The sequence below is a fragment of the Peromyscus leucopus genome, chromosome 9 (genome assembly GCF_004664715.2).
Source record: "Peromyscus leucopus breed LL Stock chromosome 9, UCI_PerLeu_2.1, whole genome shotgun sequence".
NCBI lineage: Eukaryota > Metazoa > Chordata > Mammalia > Rodentia > Cricetidae > Peromyscus > Peromyscus leucopus.
Window position 1 is genome coordinate 110,416,936 of NC_051070.1, and position 18,437 is coordinate 110,435,372.

Here is an 18,437-nt window from a genome sequence, read left to right on the forward strand (position 1 = left end):
CTTACAGATAAAAGGCAGAGGGAAAAACAAGTGCATTTGGTAGGTGTACTCTCTGTTCTCTGTCTTGTTTTTCTGCTCTGAAGTATGGTACTGTCTTGACGTAGGGATGTAACTGCTATGAATATTGATGGCATGGCAGCCAAAACTTCTTTCCTGTCTGGCCTAGTAAATAAAGCAGGGAGGATGAAAGGGAAGCGGAATAGTCAAGCCAGTGTGCTGTTTTTAGATTAGCTCGTTCTCTTAGAACTAGTAGTCTTGAGAACATATTGACGATGTACATTTGGTGGTCGGGACAGCTCTGAGTACAGCAGGTGGGTATTTTCAGAGATCGGGGCCTCTGGTTATAGTCACAGAATGCTTCTCTTTGTGCTTTCAGAGTCCATGTTCCTTCCTGGATCTCTCCACACCTCCCAGTGCGGAGTCCAGCCCTGACTCTCACTGTATTGATTGTATTGTGAGTGGGAGGTTGTGTGTTGTGTCTGCTAGGAAGACATCCACCTAGGATGTGGCAGGGAGAGGATAGGGAGTCTGGGTTGCAGACAGAGCAGTAGTCTGTAGGTCCACGTGTGGCCTGTGGTGGCAGTGGTACATGGGCTGCTCTCGGGCATCTTCAGGGCTGCTTAGCCCAGAGTATCTGACTGTGAGGGAAGTAAGGGGCAGGAGTGGGAAGGATGACCAGAAGGTTGAGGGATGGGTACACAGGATGAGCCAGCTGAGAATTTAATCTGCTTGAAGGATCAGAAGTTATAAATGGGTGGGAAATGGATATGAGTTAGGGCTTTCACATCATAAACATCAAATGAGAGTTTCTTAGACTGATGTGATGGTGTTCCAGGGATCCAGAGAGCATTGGAGGGCGTGTTTAGAAATGATACAAGCCAGGGCTGACTAGGTAGCTCAGTGGGTGGGGATGATTATTGCCAAACCTCATGACCTGAATTCATTTCCCTGAACCCACATGGTGGAAGGAGAGAATTGATGCCTGCTTGTTTTCCACTGACCTCCACATATATGTGTACACACGTGTATATGCGCGCACACACACACACACACACACACACACACACACACACTCACATGTGGGCAGGAGGACATTCAGAGCCAAGAATGATCTAGGGTTAGACAAGGCAAAGCTGATCAGTTGACTTTTACATAACAGATGAGGGGTCAAAAGGGTAGGCACTGTCCTGATGTATAGGCCGCAGCTGGCTATTGCCCTGGTGGCCCAGAGAGAAGATGTTGGTGGACAAGCCATGAGAAACTTCTGTCCTGGGGTAACCAGAGACAGGAGCCCGCTGTCTGGCAGCAAAGGCCTGCAGCCTAGGGGCAGCTCAGACATTTACATTGAAATGCAGAAGAGTGCCGCAGCTACTGCAAGCAAATGCATGCATAAGTGTATAGATATATAACATTTTTAGGAAGGCAGGCCTGTAGGAATCATCCTGAAATGAATATCTTAAAAGATGATTTCCAAAATAAGTTCTTATGCAGAAGAATTTCTTTTAAAAGGCATAAATTAGCATTTATAAATACACGTCTGCAATAGTAGTCACGTGGAACAGCCGTGTCTGCCTTGTCCTGTGCGATCAGGGGGGAAGAAAGGACGACGTAAGAGCTGTGTCTGAGGCCGCTGGCTTCCGCACAGACGGAGAAGTACTCTCCCACTAACTCCTGTGATTTTAGAGGTTCTCTCTGTACATGCCTGAAACTCCCGTGTCCTCCACCAAACCAAAGTTTTCAAGAGTGGGACCGGAGTTGGGATATTTTTCGAGTCCTTGGCTCCTTCTGTGGTGTCCGACATGTGGAGGAAGAGCTCACTGTTTCCTGAGCCAAATTTGTTGTAGCCTCCTGTTCTAGGCATGACGATGAGCAAAGTCCATGATCCTAAGGAATGGGACTCCTAAGGGTCATAGTAGCAGAGGGCAATAGAGCCCACAGAGAAGAGTTCTCCTTAGATGATTTTTTGTTTTGTTGAGTAGATTGAAGTTGGAAAATGTTGCTGGGTTACACGTGGCCCTGTCCATCTGGGTTTCTACCAAAATTGGGGCTGTATAAAGAAAACATTTATAGGAGGAGGCCTGCGTGTTTAGACCTGTTGATTGAGGCATCCTTTTCTGCTTGTCATGTGGGTTGGAGTCGCAGAGGTTCTAGCCATCAGGCAATGCTACAGAGGTATGTGGAAGTCAGATGGGAGCAGCCATGGGTGCTGAGAGGGAGCCAGAGCTGTACCTGGGAGGTTGCTTGGGGGTCCATCAGTGGTGCCAGCCAGGCAGAGGAGGCATGCCAGTCACTAGGCAGTGTCCTAAGCATCTGAGTTCACTACCTTTCACACTGTGGGTGAGGGCAGTCAGATCTCGAGTAGAATAGGTGCTTGTCCAAGGTCACCTTGGCACACAGTGACAAAACTGGCTTGAACTTGAGATGTCATAAGAAAATCTGAGAAGAAATAAGGGTTAAGTCCATTACGTCTTCATTTTTTTTTCCCCAGAGGGCGTTCTGTTCAAAGCCATTGTTGGGATATTTGTTTCATCCTTGTGCTTTTCTGGGCCTGTTCTGGAAATCTCGAGGGAAACGTACTGCGTTGGGCAAATGTGTGCAGATAGAAACCATGCCTGTTACAGCCTAGGAAGACTCATTGCACACGCATTAAGGCAGGTGGCAGAATGCAATAATGCAGCCTGGAACGATAGATAGGCCTTAACACTTAGCTGCTTATGAGAAATTCAACATTAAAATCAAAATGCTTTCCCAGTCCAGGTGCAGGGTAGTGGTCCCAGTTCCCATGATAAAATTGTAGAGGGAAATACTTGTGTTTCTGAGCTGTTGGTTCTAATCACTGTCTCCTTTTCTCATCCTCCTTTCAACCTTGGTGCATTTGTCTCTCTTTACAGGAAAAAGTAGAATATGCCTTCCTGATTATTTTTACAGTGGAGACATTTCTGAAGATTATAGCATATGGATTGTTGCTGCACCCTAACGCTTATGTTAGGAATGGATGGAATTTACTGGATTTTGTTATAGTAATAGTAGGGTAAGTCCCTCTGGCTTTGGGGAAATGGAGGTGTGGGCTGGCAGGTAAAGGGTACATAGCCTTCTTGGGGAAGATGGCTGTTCTTATGCCAGAGATGGCGCCAGGTCCTTTCGGGAGTGTTTTCAATGGTGACAGATCTGCTGTCAGTCCCTGGGCAGAGTCAGCTGTGAAGATCTCTCATGACTGGTGCTGTGGTTGGGGAAGTCAGTAACACACTGTTGGAGGAAGTCTCAGCTGCTAATGAGAGATGATTCACCTCACAGGGCCTTGAATCTCCACAAATAGACCTGCCCTGCTGGTGGGTGGTGTCAAGTGAATACAGCTCCTAAAACCTAGCACCCTGCTAGTTAAAAACATGGGTATCATGTAATAAAGCCTTCTTAGCAATGAGGTACTTGGCTGTTTAATATCCCTTGAGCTAAGCTATTATGCTTTTATGCTGACTTGTGGGAGAAACTCTGGCATGCCACTTTCCCACTTTAAATAACAAAACAAGCGTCTGAATACTGTCACATATCTGGCATAAAATAAAATAAACTAGAAAATGCAGAGAAGCAGGTGTTCTTTGAAAACCCCGTTGCAAGAGGAAGACGCTGATAGATTTAGTTAAAGGAAAATGTTAGAATGAAAAACAGAGGTCTGTGTTGCTCTGTTCCTTCCACACCTGGAAATGTTGCCAGCAGAGGAGACATGAATCAGTTCTCAGCAGCAAACACCCACCAAGGAAGACAAGCTATAGCCCTGCTCTGGGGCTGTGTACCCTAGCTATCCTATGAGTTACTCCTAAAATTATGCTTGTTTTCATCAAGAGTGCTTTTTAAAGATGTATTTATTTTTACTTTATATGAATGAGTGTTTCACCTGCATGTATATCTGTGTACCCGATGCATGGGAGCTAGAAAGGGCATCATATCCCTCAAAGTGAGGTAACAGATGGTTCTGAGCTATTGTGTGGGTGCTGGGAATCAAACCCAGGTCCTCTGCAAGAGCAGCAAGTGCTCTTAACTACTGAACCATCTCTGCAGTTGTAAGAGAGCTTTTAAAGTCATCCCTCTGTTTTCAGATCAGTGGCTTTATCAGCTGCCTTTTGCAGTTGGGCAAGCTGAATTATCTTTTTGGTTATCTGTTTGTATCATGATTCCTCTGGTTTTTCATTGGAGATGACTTTTTTCTGCCTGTTTGGAGAGCAGCTTAAGTTTGGGAATGTCCTTTCACACTAGGAAGTGAAAATGGGACCCAATGTGTTAGCCCATTGGATGGTTTTGCAAAACCTCCCTTAGTACATTGGCATCTAAGGCTCCATTGCAGTAATATATATATATATATATATATATATATATATATATATATATATATATATAAATGAATAGGTAGCAGATAGACGTGAAGGCAAATGCCTCCTCTTATTTGGTATACTTGTCAGGGAGTGGTAAGCTGGAGCCTGGGAAGTCTTTTGATTCTATAAGAATCTTGTAAAGCCAAGTGGTGGTGGTGCATGCCTTTAATCTCAGTACTCAGGAGGAAGAGGCAGGCAGATCAAGGCCAGCCTGGTCTACAGAGTGAGTTCCAGGACAGGCTCCAGATCTACACAGACAAACCCTGTCTCGAAAAAACAAAACAAACCAACAAACAAACAAACAAACAAGAATCTTGTGCCTTTCCTGCCATTGGACTTTTATTCAATGAGAATGGAGATGCTTCGCGTCATTTCTTGTGTCCCCATGCTACGATCACCTTGGCTTTTTTTTTTTTTTTTCTGATGGAACATTTTCCCACAACAGCACACCATAGGAGCAGGGAACCAAGTTTAGGATATAAAATTCTGGAGACCTGAGAAACATAAAATGGGAAGGGAGACAACTAGTCAGAGAGCTCTGTGTGCATGTGCCTTGGGATCCTCTGAAGTTTGGACTGACACTAAGCTGCAGTCTGTGAGGCCAATCAAACAAGATTGTTAAGGAAAAGAGAAAGACAGAGAGCAGAAACTCCAAATAAATAATAACCAGAATTTGCCAAAGATTGAAAAGTGTTTGTTATCCAAATACCCAGAATGAATTACTGCACTGAATACCTTGGACTGTCAGTAGATACCCAGAAAAATCATTACTAGTGGAGTTAACCTAGATCTAGAGTAGAATTTGGCAAACTATGCCAGGGGACCAAATTCTAGTCAATCTGGCCTGTCATCTACTTTTATAAATAAAGTTTTATTGTAACATAGTCAATTCAATCATTGAGTTGAGGAGTCCAGATATAAAGCCTTAAAATATTTACTGTCCAATCCTTTACAGAAAAACTCTGCTATCCCTACTCTAGAGTAAAGCTTGAAGCTTAGATAACAGTGTTTGAGACGGAGCCTGAAGAAGAGAGAGCTGATAAGCAGGTAACTTAATTACCGAAAGAAAGAAAGAGAGAGAGAGAGAGAAAGGAAGAAAGAAAGAAAGAAACAAACAAACAAACAAGACTTTTCAAAGGAAAAATCAAGTCTAAATACTTAGATGATTATTCTAAGTACCTCACCTGCAATCAGGTAATACTAGATATATGCAGAAGTGTGGCCACTAACAGAAGGAGATTCTATGACTAGAAACAGACACAGAAATTACAGAGATGATGGCAGGGGACTTTATAAGGGTTTAAAAACAACAGCTCTGATTGTGTTTATGGTATGACTACAGTGGGGGAAGAATGGAACAATAAAAGAAACACATGGAACTTCAGGTTGTGAAAGAACATAGGAAATGAAAAGGTCCCAAGATTGGCTCACTAGTGTACTAGGCAATACCAAAGACCAAAAAAAAAAAAAAAAAAATCAGGAAACTTAAAGATGTAGCACTAACAATAATAATTAAGGAAAAATGAACACCTTGCTAACTTGTGAATTATCAAATGTTCTAATGTGTGTATTTGGAGTCTCAGAAGGGAAAGGCTGAAGAAATGGCTCTTTAGTTAAGTCTAAGCAGTCAAGACTACTGGCTGCTCTTGCAGAGGACCCGAGTTTGGTTCCCAGAACCCACCTTGGCAGCTCTGTAGTCCCAGATCCAGGGGCTCCCATGCCCTCTTCTGGTGTCTGTGGATACCTATATGCATATGGTGCACATAAAACACATGCAGCTACATACACATACACATCATAAATGCATCAGTAAGTAGTTTTTAAGAGGGAGAGAGAAGAAGGGGCTGGAAGACAGAAAAAGAAAGTCCTTGAGGTAATAGTTCTAAGTGCTCCGACTGTGATGGAGAGTGAACTCAGAAATTCAAGATGCTTGGCAAAACTTGATCAGAAAAAACCATAGAGGAAAGTGCATCATAACCACAGTTAAGTAAAAGGTAAAGAGAATCTGAAAACGGAAGAAGAGACATCTCAAGTACAAGTCAGAAGACAATGGATGCACCTTTGGAGTCCTGGGGGAGATGTCAGCTTAGAGTTCTTATCCAGTGAAGTTCCTTCCAAAACTCAAGCAAGTCAAAATTGAAACTTCTTTAGACAAACCAAAGCTGAGACTTTATGACTGGCATACTTGCACACCCAAAAATGTTAAAAGGTGGCTTTTCAGGCCAAAAAAAAAATGACATCAGGTAGAAATGAAGATACACACACACACACACACAATGAGGAATTCCCGACAGGGTGAATTTAAAGATATTTATCCTCATTTTAAAATCTCTTTAAAGTTAATTGTCTAAAACAAAACAATAGCAACATATTGTGTCATTTGTACCATTGGTGGCAGTAAAATTCTGACATTATCACAGGGACGAGAGAGGGTCATTGTGGGCTGTGGTTGAGTGTGTATACACTTACAATGACAGAGTCTTCACTAGAATGGTAAGACGCTGTTTGAAGATAGACAGATCGTGAGCAGGTCAAAGTGTAGATTGTAAACCCTGCCCGGTGCCTAGATTGGCAAACTACCAGCCCTCCACCCCAGAGCCTGGAGACAGCTCTACTTTGTAAGCCTGCTTCTCCATATTAGTTAGGCATCTCGCCACCTACTTTGGCAAGTAAGGTTTTATTGTGACCAGCTATACTCCATGTGTGGCTGTTTGGTCTACTTGATGTTTAATGGCAAAGCTGATTCAGTGCCCAGAGATCCTGTAGTCTGCAAGTCCTAGAATGTCTACTCATCTCCCTTCACAGAAAGCTTCTGTTGACACTTTCCTTACGCGAGCCACACAGAGCTCTAATGATTAATATTAAGGCAAAAGTGAAGACTAAATGCAGTAGAAAGAAACACGAGAGCAAAAAAGTCAATTCAGAAAAAAGTAGAGAAGAAAAAACAAACAGAAAACAGACAACAAGATGGAAGGTTTAACACAGCAGAGGCCCAGTTAACACCGTGAGTCTATCAGACTGCCGTATATAAAAACAAGACTCAAGTTTCTAATGTCTGTCTTTGTCTTTCTTTAATGCAAAGACAAGTGGTTTGTGAATAAAGGGAGAGAAAAGGCAGCTAGAGGGCCTATATCAATATCCAACAAAGCAGACTTTAGAAAAAGGGGTGATTGGGCACACAAAGAGAGACATTTCATAATGATAAAAGGAATTTATCAAGATGATCTAAGAACGCTCTTTGCTCAAATGTCTGGTAACAGGGCATCAAAATGCCCGAAGCAAAAGCTGTTAGAGCTAAGAAAGGAGCAGAAAGATGAGTGGGTCCGGCTGTGCACCCCAGGTCTCTGTCCTGGAGTGGGGCGAGGACACAGTAGTGGACAGGGAGAAGGGTGCACATTACTACTAACCACCTTGACTTTTTCAAAGAACTCCATCAGTAAAGCAGAATACATATTCTTTTCAAATGCTTAGGACATCTTCACCAAGAGAGGTAATATTCTGGGCCACAAAATAAATCTCAGCGAATTTAAGACTAAAAAAATCATAGAGAATCAAGTTTCTGAATGAATATGACAATTTTCTGGATAAAAAATCACTATAAAAAGCATAGGAACATCTAAATACTAGCCATGGGCAATCAGAAAATGAAAGTATTAATGTTACTATTTACAATGGCACTAAAACGATGACCTAGTTAGGTACGGATAGCTCACTAAAATGGCACCGTCTTCATGGGAGGAACCAAAGAAAAGCCAAAGAAGCAGAGAGCGGTACCACACTCGCATGTTGGAAGATTTGATAATGTTAGCATTCCCACTTCTTCCCAAAGCAAGGTATAGATTGAATCCTAACCTAAATACTAGCAGGCTTTTGGAAAATTGACAAGATTTTTGTAGCATCTGTATGGAAATTAGACAGACTCTAAACTGGCCAAAGAAATCTTTAAGACCAAAGCTGGAGCCTGATCTTATAGCGTGCTCTAACGTTATTGGAGTCAAGGTACTGCAATATTGATGTTAGGAGTTGACGTGAAGATCGATGGAATCAAAGAGGGGCATCTAGAAATAGACACGTGTGTGCCATCAATTGATTTGAGAAAAAGATGCCTTGCTAGTTCAATGGCATAAGGAAACTGTTTCCAGTAAACAGTGCTGGAACAACTATCTGTCGATATGAAAGACTATTCTTACCTCACTCCACATGTAAATGTTGCCTTCACACGAACCATAGGCACATATTTACAATTTAAAACTGTACAATTTCAAGGAGAAAATACTGTAGAACACTTTTGTGATTCCCAGGCTGGCAAAGCTTTCTAAGGCACAGGTGCAGGGGTGACCTCCTTAAATCCCTGCACAGGTGGAGGAGGCGCCGGAATTCAATCAAGGGCTTCCTCAGCTCTGTAGTGAGTTCAAGGCCAGCCTGGGACATGTGAGATCCTGTCTCAAATGACAAAAAGTCCAAAAGCAGCACCCATTAAAGAGACAGTGAAAAGATTCAACTTTACCAAAATTTAAAACTTTTCTTCAAAAGTCAGAGTGAAGAAAATGTAAAAAAAAAAAAAAAAAAAAGAAAAAGAAAAAGAAAAAAAGCAGTTCATGGAGGGCAAAACAAAATGTATATAATGTGTATTCGCAGAGGTTAAAAAATATACACTAAGGTCAGATATATACATTCAGTATGTATAAAAGACTGTTCAAGAAGACAGCACACTACATAATGGGCAAAATATCTGAATGGATCTTCATTAAAAAAAAAAAGTGTGGCTGGCCAGCTAGCCCCTGAACATTGTTAGTAAGTAAAGAAATGCTAATTAAAACCACAGTAACAGCACTGTGTGCCTACCAGGACTACTGGGTGTAAAGAGACCAAATAGCCAGCACGTGGGCTAATTGAAACCCTTGTATACCACTTCTAAAGAATGGAAGCAGTAAAACCACTTAGAAAGACCCACCCCTTTCTTCCAGTATTATAAACATTTACCAAGTGACCATATTACTAGTTTTCTGGTATTTATCCAAAGCAATGAAAACATGTGTCCACAGAAAGACTTTATTTAACATAGAGGAAAACTGAAAATAGCTTTATGCCACAGAACAGGTAAATTGATAAAAATAGCATGACATGTTTACTTAATTGAGTATTTTATTTAACAGTAAGATAAACTTACAAATGTAACAGCTTGGGTGAATCTCAAAAACTATGATAAGCAAAAAGTATACCATGGGATTCCTTTCTATAGTGCCTAGAAAGGGAAAGGCCTCTGTAGTGAGTAGTCCATCAGTGGTAGCCATGGGCAGCTGCAGAGGGCCCGAGAGAGGACCTGGAGACACTGGAATCCTCTGTCTTGACCCTGGTTGTTTGTGGCATTTCCTTCTGTGTTCATCATAACTCAGCTAATTTAAACTTTAAACGGGTGCATTTCTCATATGAAAAATAAATTGTGGTGAAGTTGATTTAAAGATAAAAGTAACTTAAGGTAGAGCTAGATTCAATGGTATTTCATAGTATAAAAAAACTCACAGATTATTTATATAAAATATTAACCCAGTCCCTACCACCATGAAAAAAAACCCAGGAAGTAAAATTCTTACTAAATTGTGGTTGGTCATGGACAAGAACGGAAGAAAAATTATAGAAAAGAAAAAGAACAATTATGATGTCTCTAAATCACATTCCCACTCACTAAAGTTTCCAACTACAGTCTGTTTCTCTGTCCAGTGAGTTGTCCGTTCTGAGTCCATAGCGACATGTTACTTTTGGCAATATTCCCACTGAAAAAGACATTAAGAAATTAGCATGTAGCTGTTAATAATGTGAGCGCACAAGGGTCGAGGGGCCTGCGATGGCTGAAGTTACTTCCTTTCAAGAAAGCGTGGTCTGGATCAGCTCCCACCCCACTCTCTGGGTTCTTAGTCAAGAGATGTTTTCGGCATTCAAGCTTGTCACTTAAACTTTTGTGAGGGAGAACATGGTGTCCCCATTCTGGTGCACCGGGTCTCAGTCAGTTTGGGCATGTCCTTTTCTCCTCATGGAGAGAACTTTTAATAATAACCTAGGATCCCATATCTCTGCTTCCTTTCCCTGTGCATATCTGTTCAGGTGTTGAGGTACATGACACATTATTATTACTATTACCACTACTACTATTATTATTGGTTGGAGCAGGAGAGGAATAGACTGTAGAATCTGAGATCAGAGAGGGCAGAGCTCTGAGATGAAGTTTTCTCATTTTACTGAGGGGGAAACTGAGTCTCAGAGAAGCAAGGCTTCACAACCCACACCAAATATAAGCGGCAGTAAGCGTCTCTCTGACTCAGGCTCTTGTGTGGTAGCAGAGATATTCTTCACCTGTTTTCAAGGACACTGTCGAAGAATGGGGGATGAAATGACATTGTAAAATCCCGTGCTTGTGAACAGTGTCTTCAGTCACCCCAGGCTTGTGAGCAGTGTCTTCAGTCACCCCATGCTTGTGACAGTGTCTTCAGTCACCCCATGCTTGTGACAGTGTCTTCAGTCACCCCAGCTTGTGAACAGTGTCTTCAGTCACCCCAGGCTTGTGAACAGTGTCTTCAGTCACCCCAGGCTTGTGAACAGTGTCTTCAGTCACCCCAGGCTTGTGAACAGTGTCTTCAGTCACCCCAGCTTGTGACAGTGTCTTCAGTCACCATCTGCAGAAGTTGCTTCCCTAACCCTTTGGGTTGAACATTCCTGTGGCTTCCACATCTGCAGTTTGAAGTTTGCCTTTCTTTCTCTCACTTGGTTTCTCTGAAGCTGTGAACTTGGTTTGGGGAGGAGAGATTTTTTTTTTTTAACATTAGCTTTGCTGCGGGAGTTTACAGTCATTTTTAAAAGCCAACGTCATAGGAAAGCTGTCCTAACCTTGATCAGTTTTCCCAGTCGGAACTCAAGCTAGCTCCCCATCAGAATCTTTGAGAAGGTAGAGACCTGGCTGTTCCCCCTCCTGGGCCCTTGCTAATTGCTGTTCTGTTATGAAAACAAATGCCCTTGAGTCACAGTGCTGTGCCCAATCAGGCCAGCAATCAGACCACCCTGTGTTTTATGGACCTAGTGTCTTGGTGACCCAGAGGCCTGTCAGGGAGGGGGCAGAATTTCTGTTTTGGCTGCTAATTAAACTTTAGAAACCCGTTTCTTTATTGCAGGGCCAATCATTCCCACAATCTGATTGGCCAGAGTTAATGCTATTTGCAATGGGCAAATTTATTATTTACTCAGGAAAAAAAGAGCAACCATTCCAAAGAATAAATATTTATTTAAAAAAAGCAAAAATAACTGTCAACTGAGAAGATTGTCCAAAAATAGCGTTATCCGAAAAACCTAAGAGTAGGAAAAAGAACTTACCCTTGCTGCCAGATACAACATCACTCCCATTTCAGAAGGGAAAACGGCGATATTAATGCCTTCCCTTAGATAACCCTTTTAGCCTTGGCACACCACAGCTCCCTGGCATCTATCCGTGATTCGCTGTGTTTTGACAAATACCTCCATGAGGCCGCAGGTGGCGCGTGTCAGCGGCTGCGCTGGGAGAGGTGTAACACATTAAGATGTGGGACTTTGAAGTCGTCCATCTATTTGGCCGTCCAGACATTTCTTGAGCACTTTGTATGTGCCAGGAGCTGTTTTAGGAACGGAGCTGAAACAGACGAAATGAACAGATGAAAACTCACTGCCCTCATGGAGCCTACATCTTGACCTTGTCAACAATGCACCTGGATTCAAATGTTAGCCCTGCCACTGGTGGCCCTACCTTGGGCAGATGAGCCTTTCCTGTCAACTTGGTTTCCACATGTGTGTCACGGGATCTCAATGATGCCGTGGGAGCAGGCTTTTGTGAGGGTGAGCGTGGTGGCGGATGGGAAGTACAGTTTGGGCTCAAAATCACGGCCACCAAGACCATTGTCATCAAGGCAGTGCCCCTTGTTCTCTTGGGGGCCTCAGTGAGTCCCTGCTTCTGGCTGCTCTGTTGGCATGCACACAGATCTGAGTACCCCCCGTCAGAGGTCCTTCAGGTAGCAGGGCAGGCTGGGCTTCCGTGGCCAGGCTCTTGCCTTTATTTAGCTTCCTTGTATTTAGTTAACAGCCACCCAGAATTAGCACTTGTTCAAAAATAACTACTGTTATCACCCCTTATTGCTTACCTGGATGACAGACTAACATGTGTTTCTCTCTTCCTCTTTCAGATTGTTTAGTGTAATTTTGGAACAATTAACCAAAGAAACAGAAGGCGGGAACCACTCCAGTGGCAAATCAGGAGGCTTTGATGTCAAGGCCCTCCGTGCCTTCCGAGTGTTAAGACCACTTCGACTTGTATCAGGAGTGCCCAGTAAGCTTCCTACCCCCTAGAAGTACTGCTTTTCCCCTGTTGGGTGGGTCTCAGGATCAGGAAACAGTGCTCCGAGGTGAGTTGCCCTGTGCCTGGTAGGGGCCCAGCCGCAGTAAGGCCTTCCTTGATGCTGGAGGATGCACACCATCCCCTTGGCTGTCTGGGACATTCCTGAAAGAGGAACAGATGGTGCTTATTGCCATGGCTTTTCAGAAGTCTCTTCATGAAGAGAGGCTGGGTGGCAGTAGGAGGCCGGGACTTCCTAGTTTCCTGTCCAGTTCTGCACTCTGATGGTGCCCTGTGGCTTTCTTCCCAAGCCCGCCTCACCTAGGAGTGGTAGCCATATTGAAGTTGGAGGGCTGTGAGTGGGGAGCAATGGGGGGGGGCTGGGCTTCTGGAAACTCCGATGGACCCCACCACTGGTGATGACCCCTGTCCCTCTCTGAGAAGAGGGAGGAACCTGCCACTTTGCACACCTGTGTAGAGAGCACAGCACTACCCTGTGTGATGGTGTAAAGAGAACCCCACAAGACCATGAAGGAAGACCCTGGCAGGAGTGGGGGGGGGGGCTGGTGCCTTCCAGTAGACTCTACCATGTCAGTCAGTGCCTGGCCCTGCTTGCCTTCTGACTCTGACCTCTGGGCTCATTGAGGCTCACCTGGGTTGGGAGGGAAGCTCCTTGCTGAGGAAGCCTGCTTGGCCTTTGCCTCACAAGCTCTGCCGTTGGTGAGACTGTATCTTCTGGGGCCTTGAGAGGGTAGACATACTCATACCATGCCAGCACTGCTGCTTCTGAGGGGGTGGGCTACCCAGAGCTGGAGCACGGATACAGGCCTGCTGGCTACACCCGCTTTCCTCAGCTCATAAAGCCATCAGAACACTGATTCTTCTCCTCCCAGACGGTCTTCATGAAGTTTTATTAAACCTTAGGCACTCAGAACGCACCAAACTCCTCTGGAAAAAAAAATACTACATTTCCAATTTAACATTTAAAATGTAGGAAGTGGTGTTTTAAGTGTACTTATTTTTCCAGATGGTTCATTTATTTTCATTGAAAAAGATCAGTGCAAGTCAAAAACCACAGAACTGTCTGGAAGCAATTGAGAGAAATAGAAATACCTTGGCAATGGCTGGCACTGCTAAGTGTAACTTGATGGAATGAGAGACTTGGTGAGCAAATGTGCTCCTTCAGACTTGGTTGTCACAGCTTAATCTAATTTCAAAGTAACCATGACAGCCTTTTCCCCCTAAAGAGCAAATGGCAGGCCAGCCTGCCTGTGGCGTGTGCTGCGTGCAGACTCGGAACCGTGGCTCGCGTGTGTATGAGAGGCCCCTGCCAGTGAAATCTCAGGACTGGCCAGGCTTGGCCTTGGCTCCCAGGGCTAAGGAGATTTCTACAGAAGGGTTGGCACTCCACAAACTCTGCAGAACAGTTTTCTACTCTTCCTTCCTCTAAGACACAAGGCTATTTGAGTTTGTGTTAGTCTGTGTCTTACTCTGTCACAGGCCACCAGAGGGAAACACGGCTCTGACCTTCAGCCCATCTTTTAGCTGATTTTGTCAGGCAATATTTGCCTCAGATCCAAATGGGCTTGGGAGAGAGGAATTGGGACTTGCAGGCCATGCTATTTTCAGATGTGGGCTTGGTGATTTCTTCTCCAGCACCTGAAATCATTGAAAATGCCCAGGAATGTATGGCTATACTTAAAAAGCATTGTCTTCTCACTCCTGAAGATTGAGTCTGTTTCACAGAATATAATTTTCCTGTGTACCCGAGTAGATAGTCCTTAAGGGAAAGCCAATTGCATTCCACAGGGGCGTAGTTGAATCACGTAGTGGAATTATTTTTCAATTGTATTACATTTGTTATTTGTGCGTGCACACACACACAGGCACATGCATGTACTCATGCATGTGTGTCATGGCACATACTGTGCAGGTTAGAGGGCAGCTTGAAGAAGTCCTTTCTTTCTGTTTACCTTGACTCAGATAATCAGGCTTGGCAGCAAACTCATTTACCTGTGGAGTCTTCCCACCAGCACATTAAAAAATTATTATTTAAAATTATATTTGTGTGTGTGTGTGTATGAGAGAGAGGGGGGAGGGAGAGGGAGAGGGAAAGGGAGAGAGAGAGAAGGAGAGAGGGAGAGAGAGAGAGACTTGTGGACTTTTGTCCATCCACATTCTATTATCTGGTAAATGTTTATCAGAATCTAAGGGCACATGGTGTAGTGGTGCACACACTTAATCCCCGCACTCGGGAGGCAGAGGCGGGTGGGTCTCAATGAGTTTGGAGCCAGCCTGGGCTACAGAGTGAGTTCCAGGGCATTATAGTGAGACCCTGCCTTAAACAAAAGAAAGAACAAAACTAGAATCCAAGACCACAAAAATGGGAAAGAGCACTGGAGCCCCTCTGGCTGGTTCTCACTGTCTTTCGGAGGATCTCAGGGAGGCAGTGACTTTTGAACTCTCACAGCCAATGAGAAGCCACACAGGGCCAGACCCAGGACTCCTCGCCCGGGCATGGCAGCCTTCTCATGCCTTCCCTGTGTGCATGTTGGTGATGTCCTAAGGAGCTAAATGTAATGAAAGCATATGTGCTCTGTTTGTGATACAATGCGATGTTATCTCAGGAGTTTGGCCAATCTGAAACACAGTAGTTCCACTAAACATAAATATTTTCCCGAGACAAATGGCTCGCTGCAGCAGAGTTTGAGAGTGCCTTAGAATGGCCTCACCTATGTCTAAAAACAGAAAAATAGAAAAGAAAACGTCAGAATAACAGCCAAGAGACTCTGCCCATGTATATGGGAGCCAATGCTCCCTGCCCCCCATTTACTGCCTGCAAGAGATAAAAGTTTTAAAAAATCATCTTGTTAGTCTTGTTTTCAAAAGAAATCATTTGAACATTTAAAGATGGGCCTCGAATTTTAGCCACAAAGAAAGTTTTATTGAGACAGGGTCTTGCTGGGCTTGAAGACCCCTTGTCAGCCTCCCGTCCTGCCTGTCCCCTGCCTCTTCCCACATGTTTACCAGGGGAGACAGGCGGTTGTAGCTGCGAGGGCTTCTTTTCTTTTTCTTGCCTTATTCCATTGCTGCTTTGTTTTAACTCTAAGTAGGTTAGCTTCTTCTGTTCTTTCTTTCTGTCTTTGAATAAACCTTGGGAAAATAAGAAGGGGAAGAAAGAGAAAAGGAGTGAGTAGCCATGCAGAGGCTGATGTTTGAGTGCTGGGGGGTGTAAGATGCTAAGCGCTGAGCCGGGAAACCCCTCTGCCTTTTAAGCTGATTGCTGTCCACTTGCTCTCCCTGAGGCAACATTTGCTGGTGGACTCAGGTCCCAAATTCAAAACCCAGTGTAGCATGGCTGTGGCGTCTTTGCTGATGGCCATTATGACTAGTTGTGATGAGACCCCACCCCAGCTCACACTGTACACTGCTTACTTCCCTTTTGGGTTTTCTGCCGAAGCCTCCCTGTGGGTGTCCATCTTCAGGCCCAGACAAGAGGGAAACTACTTCAGGTCCTCTGTCCTCACCCTGCTCAGAGCCAGTGCTAAGTTCCTCTTGAATTTTCCATTTGCTGTTTCTCGTACAGTGTTTGCATACTACCCGAGAGGAATTTGTGTCAAATCCTTATGTTTCCTTCTAGACTGTCACCTCTTTGAGAGAGCGGCTTTGTATAATTCATCTTTATATTACTCAAAGCACTACCCCCCATATTTTGCATATTTGGGTGGTCCTGTTAAATGGATATAAAAAATACATAAGTGAATAAATAATTCTATTGCTGGCTACTCCTCTCTGGGCCTTAGTTCTTCACAGCTGTTTAGTGAAGGAGTTGGATTAAATGATCTTTAAGAGTCTCTTTTTATCTCATCTCATATCTAGGCTTAGTATTAATTAGCAGCTTTGAAATAGCTCTACTTAGTGCCGTATGTCATAAGTAGAGCAAGCATCACTCGGGATTATATTTATGATACATTTGAAGTGTCTTCCTAACTCACAAATGGATTTTTCTTTCTCCTAGGTTTACAAGTTGTTCTGAACTCCATTATAAAAGCCATGGTCCCCCTCCTTCACATAGCCCTTTTGGTATTATTTGTAATTATCATCTATGCTATTATAGGATTGGAACTTTTTATTGGAAAAATGCACAAAACATGTTTTTTTGCTGACTCAGGTGAGTAATGGCAGCAGTTATTAACCAGACATGAAAACATTTTGGTTTGGGGGAGGTGCTGGTCTCCTGAGCCTTTTCCTCCCGTCTGTTCTCTCTTTGTGTGAACTGTGTTGAGGATAAATGGGAATTTATTCTCCTTTCCCATCCTGATTGCCTGTGGAATGTGTCCTAGCAGATAAGATGGGGGGGGGAGGCCTGCACGGGGCAAAGCAGGACACACCATCCTGTCAGCCCAGGAAAGGTACTGCAGATGTGAGTGCAGAGCGATGGTGGTGGGTGTCCGGAAGAAACGGAGCTCCACTGGCGAGGGGCTGTTCCGAGTGGAGCTCAGGGAGATTCTGAAGTGGCAGGGGTGCTGGTGTTGGGTTAGCAGGAGTCCTGGTGTTTCCCTTCTGAACGGCCCTCTGCTTCCTTCTCCGCAGATATCGTAGCTGAAGAGGACCCAGCTCCATGTGCGTTCTCAGGGAATGGACGCCAGTGTACGGCCAACGGCACGGAGTGTAGGAGTGGCTGGGTTGGCCCCAATGGAGGCATCACTAACTTTGATAACTTTGCCTTTGCCATGCTCACTGTGTTCCAGTGCATCACCATGGAGGGCTGGACGGACGTACTCTACTGGGTAAGAGACTCAAGGAGCGTTCACAGCATGTTGTTGAGAGCAGTTGCCGAGAACGGAGCCCTGGAGGTCAGTTCTTTGTGAAGGGAAGCAGACTTAGGCCCTCTCTTCACTTGGTGAGCCCCTCCCCCTGCCCTAGCGGAATGCCCCAGCCCTGGAAGGCTGCTGCATGGCACTAGCTCCTGGCCTTGGAGTCCTTCACGCCCCCAGTGCTGCTGGGGGACTTATTCTTACCTGTGGTTGCTCCTGCCCACTAATCCCTTCCGGGGAACTCTGGAGGCCATGGCTGTCCTGATTCAACTGAGCGATCTAGAGCAACATTTCCTAAGGAAGAGGCGCCCAGACTCCCAGTCTGTACATAAGGCAGTTATTTTACTAGATCCTAAAGGGAAGGTGGGAGACACAGCCAGGCCCCTTTCATGCTTCCATAACTTTATGAGACCACGGCTCACCACTAATTTTTCTTCCTTTCCACTTCCCTCCCATATCCCCAGCATCACTGTCAGCCAGGCCAGAGCAAGTCCTGCCTCCACACTCTCTCTCTCTCTTGAGCCAAAGCGCTCTGGCAGGAATGATAGATGAGTCAAAGTATAGGGCTGGTTGACCCTCGAATGGGTGACTAACCTCTTGGTGACTAGGGTCTGATTCCTCTCATTGGCAGAGCCAGGAAGGTTGGCTGTAAATAAAGTACAGCAGCCATTTCCCCAAGTGACTTGGTGTATAGGCAGAATTTTTAAAGCTCACAGAAATGTAAAAATAATTTTTACCCCATAGTAGATGAGTTGCTGGTAAATACAGTAGCGCGTAGATTTTGAGCCCAAATCCAAATCCTGTCAAACTAGTATTCCAATAGTTAATTGTTTAGAGAAGTGGTTCTCAACCTGTGGGTCACAACCCCCCCAGGGGGGGGGAATCAAATATCAGCTATTTATA

General features: G+C 44.4%; 1 protein-coding gene across 15 annotated transcripts in view; it reads left to right on the plus strand.

Annotated features, from left to right (window-relative positions):
* Cacna1d (calcium voltage-gated channel subunit alpha1 D) overlaps positions 1-18,437 on the plus strand; it is a 304,291-nt gene that overhangs the window by 146,574 nt on the left and 139,280 nt on the right. For all 15 annotated transcript variants that reach the window (XM_028860844.2, XM_028860851.1, XM_037208760.1 and 12 more), the window contains exons 4-7: positions 2,892-3,031; positions 12,569-12,711; positions 16,736-16,888; positions 17,311-17,507. In XM_028860844.2, coding sequence (XP_028716677.1) covers positions 2,892-3,031; positions 12,569-12,711; positions 16,736-16,888; positions 17,311-17,507 — 633 coding nt within the window. The remainder of the gene's footprint in view (positions 1-2,891; positions 3,032-12,568; positions 12,712-16,735; positions 16,889-17,310; positions 17,508-18,437) is intronic.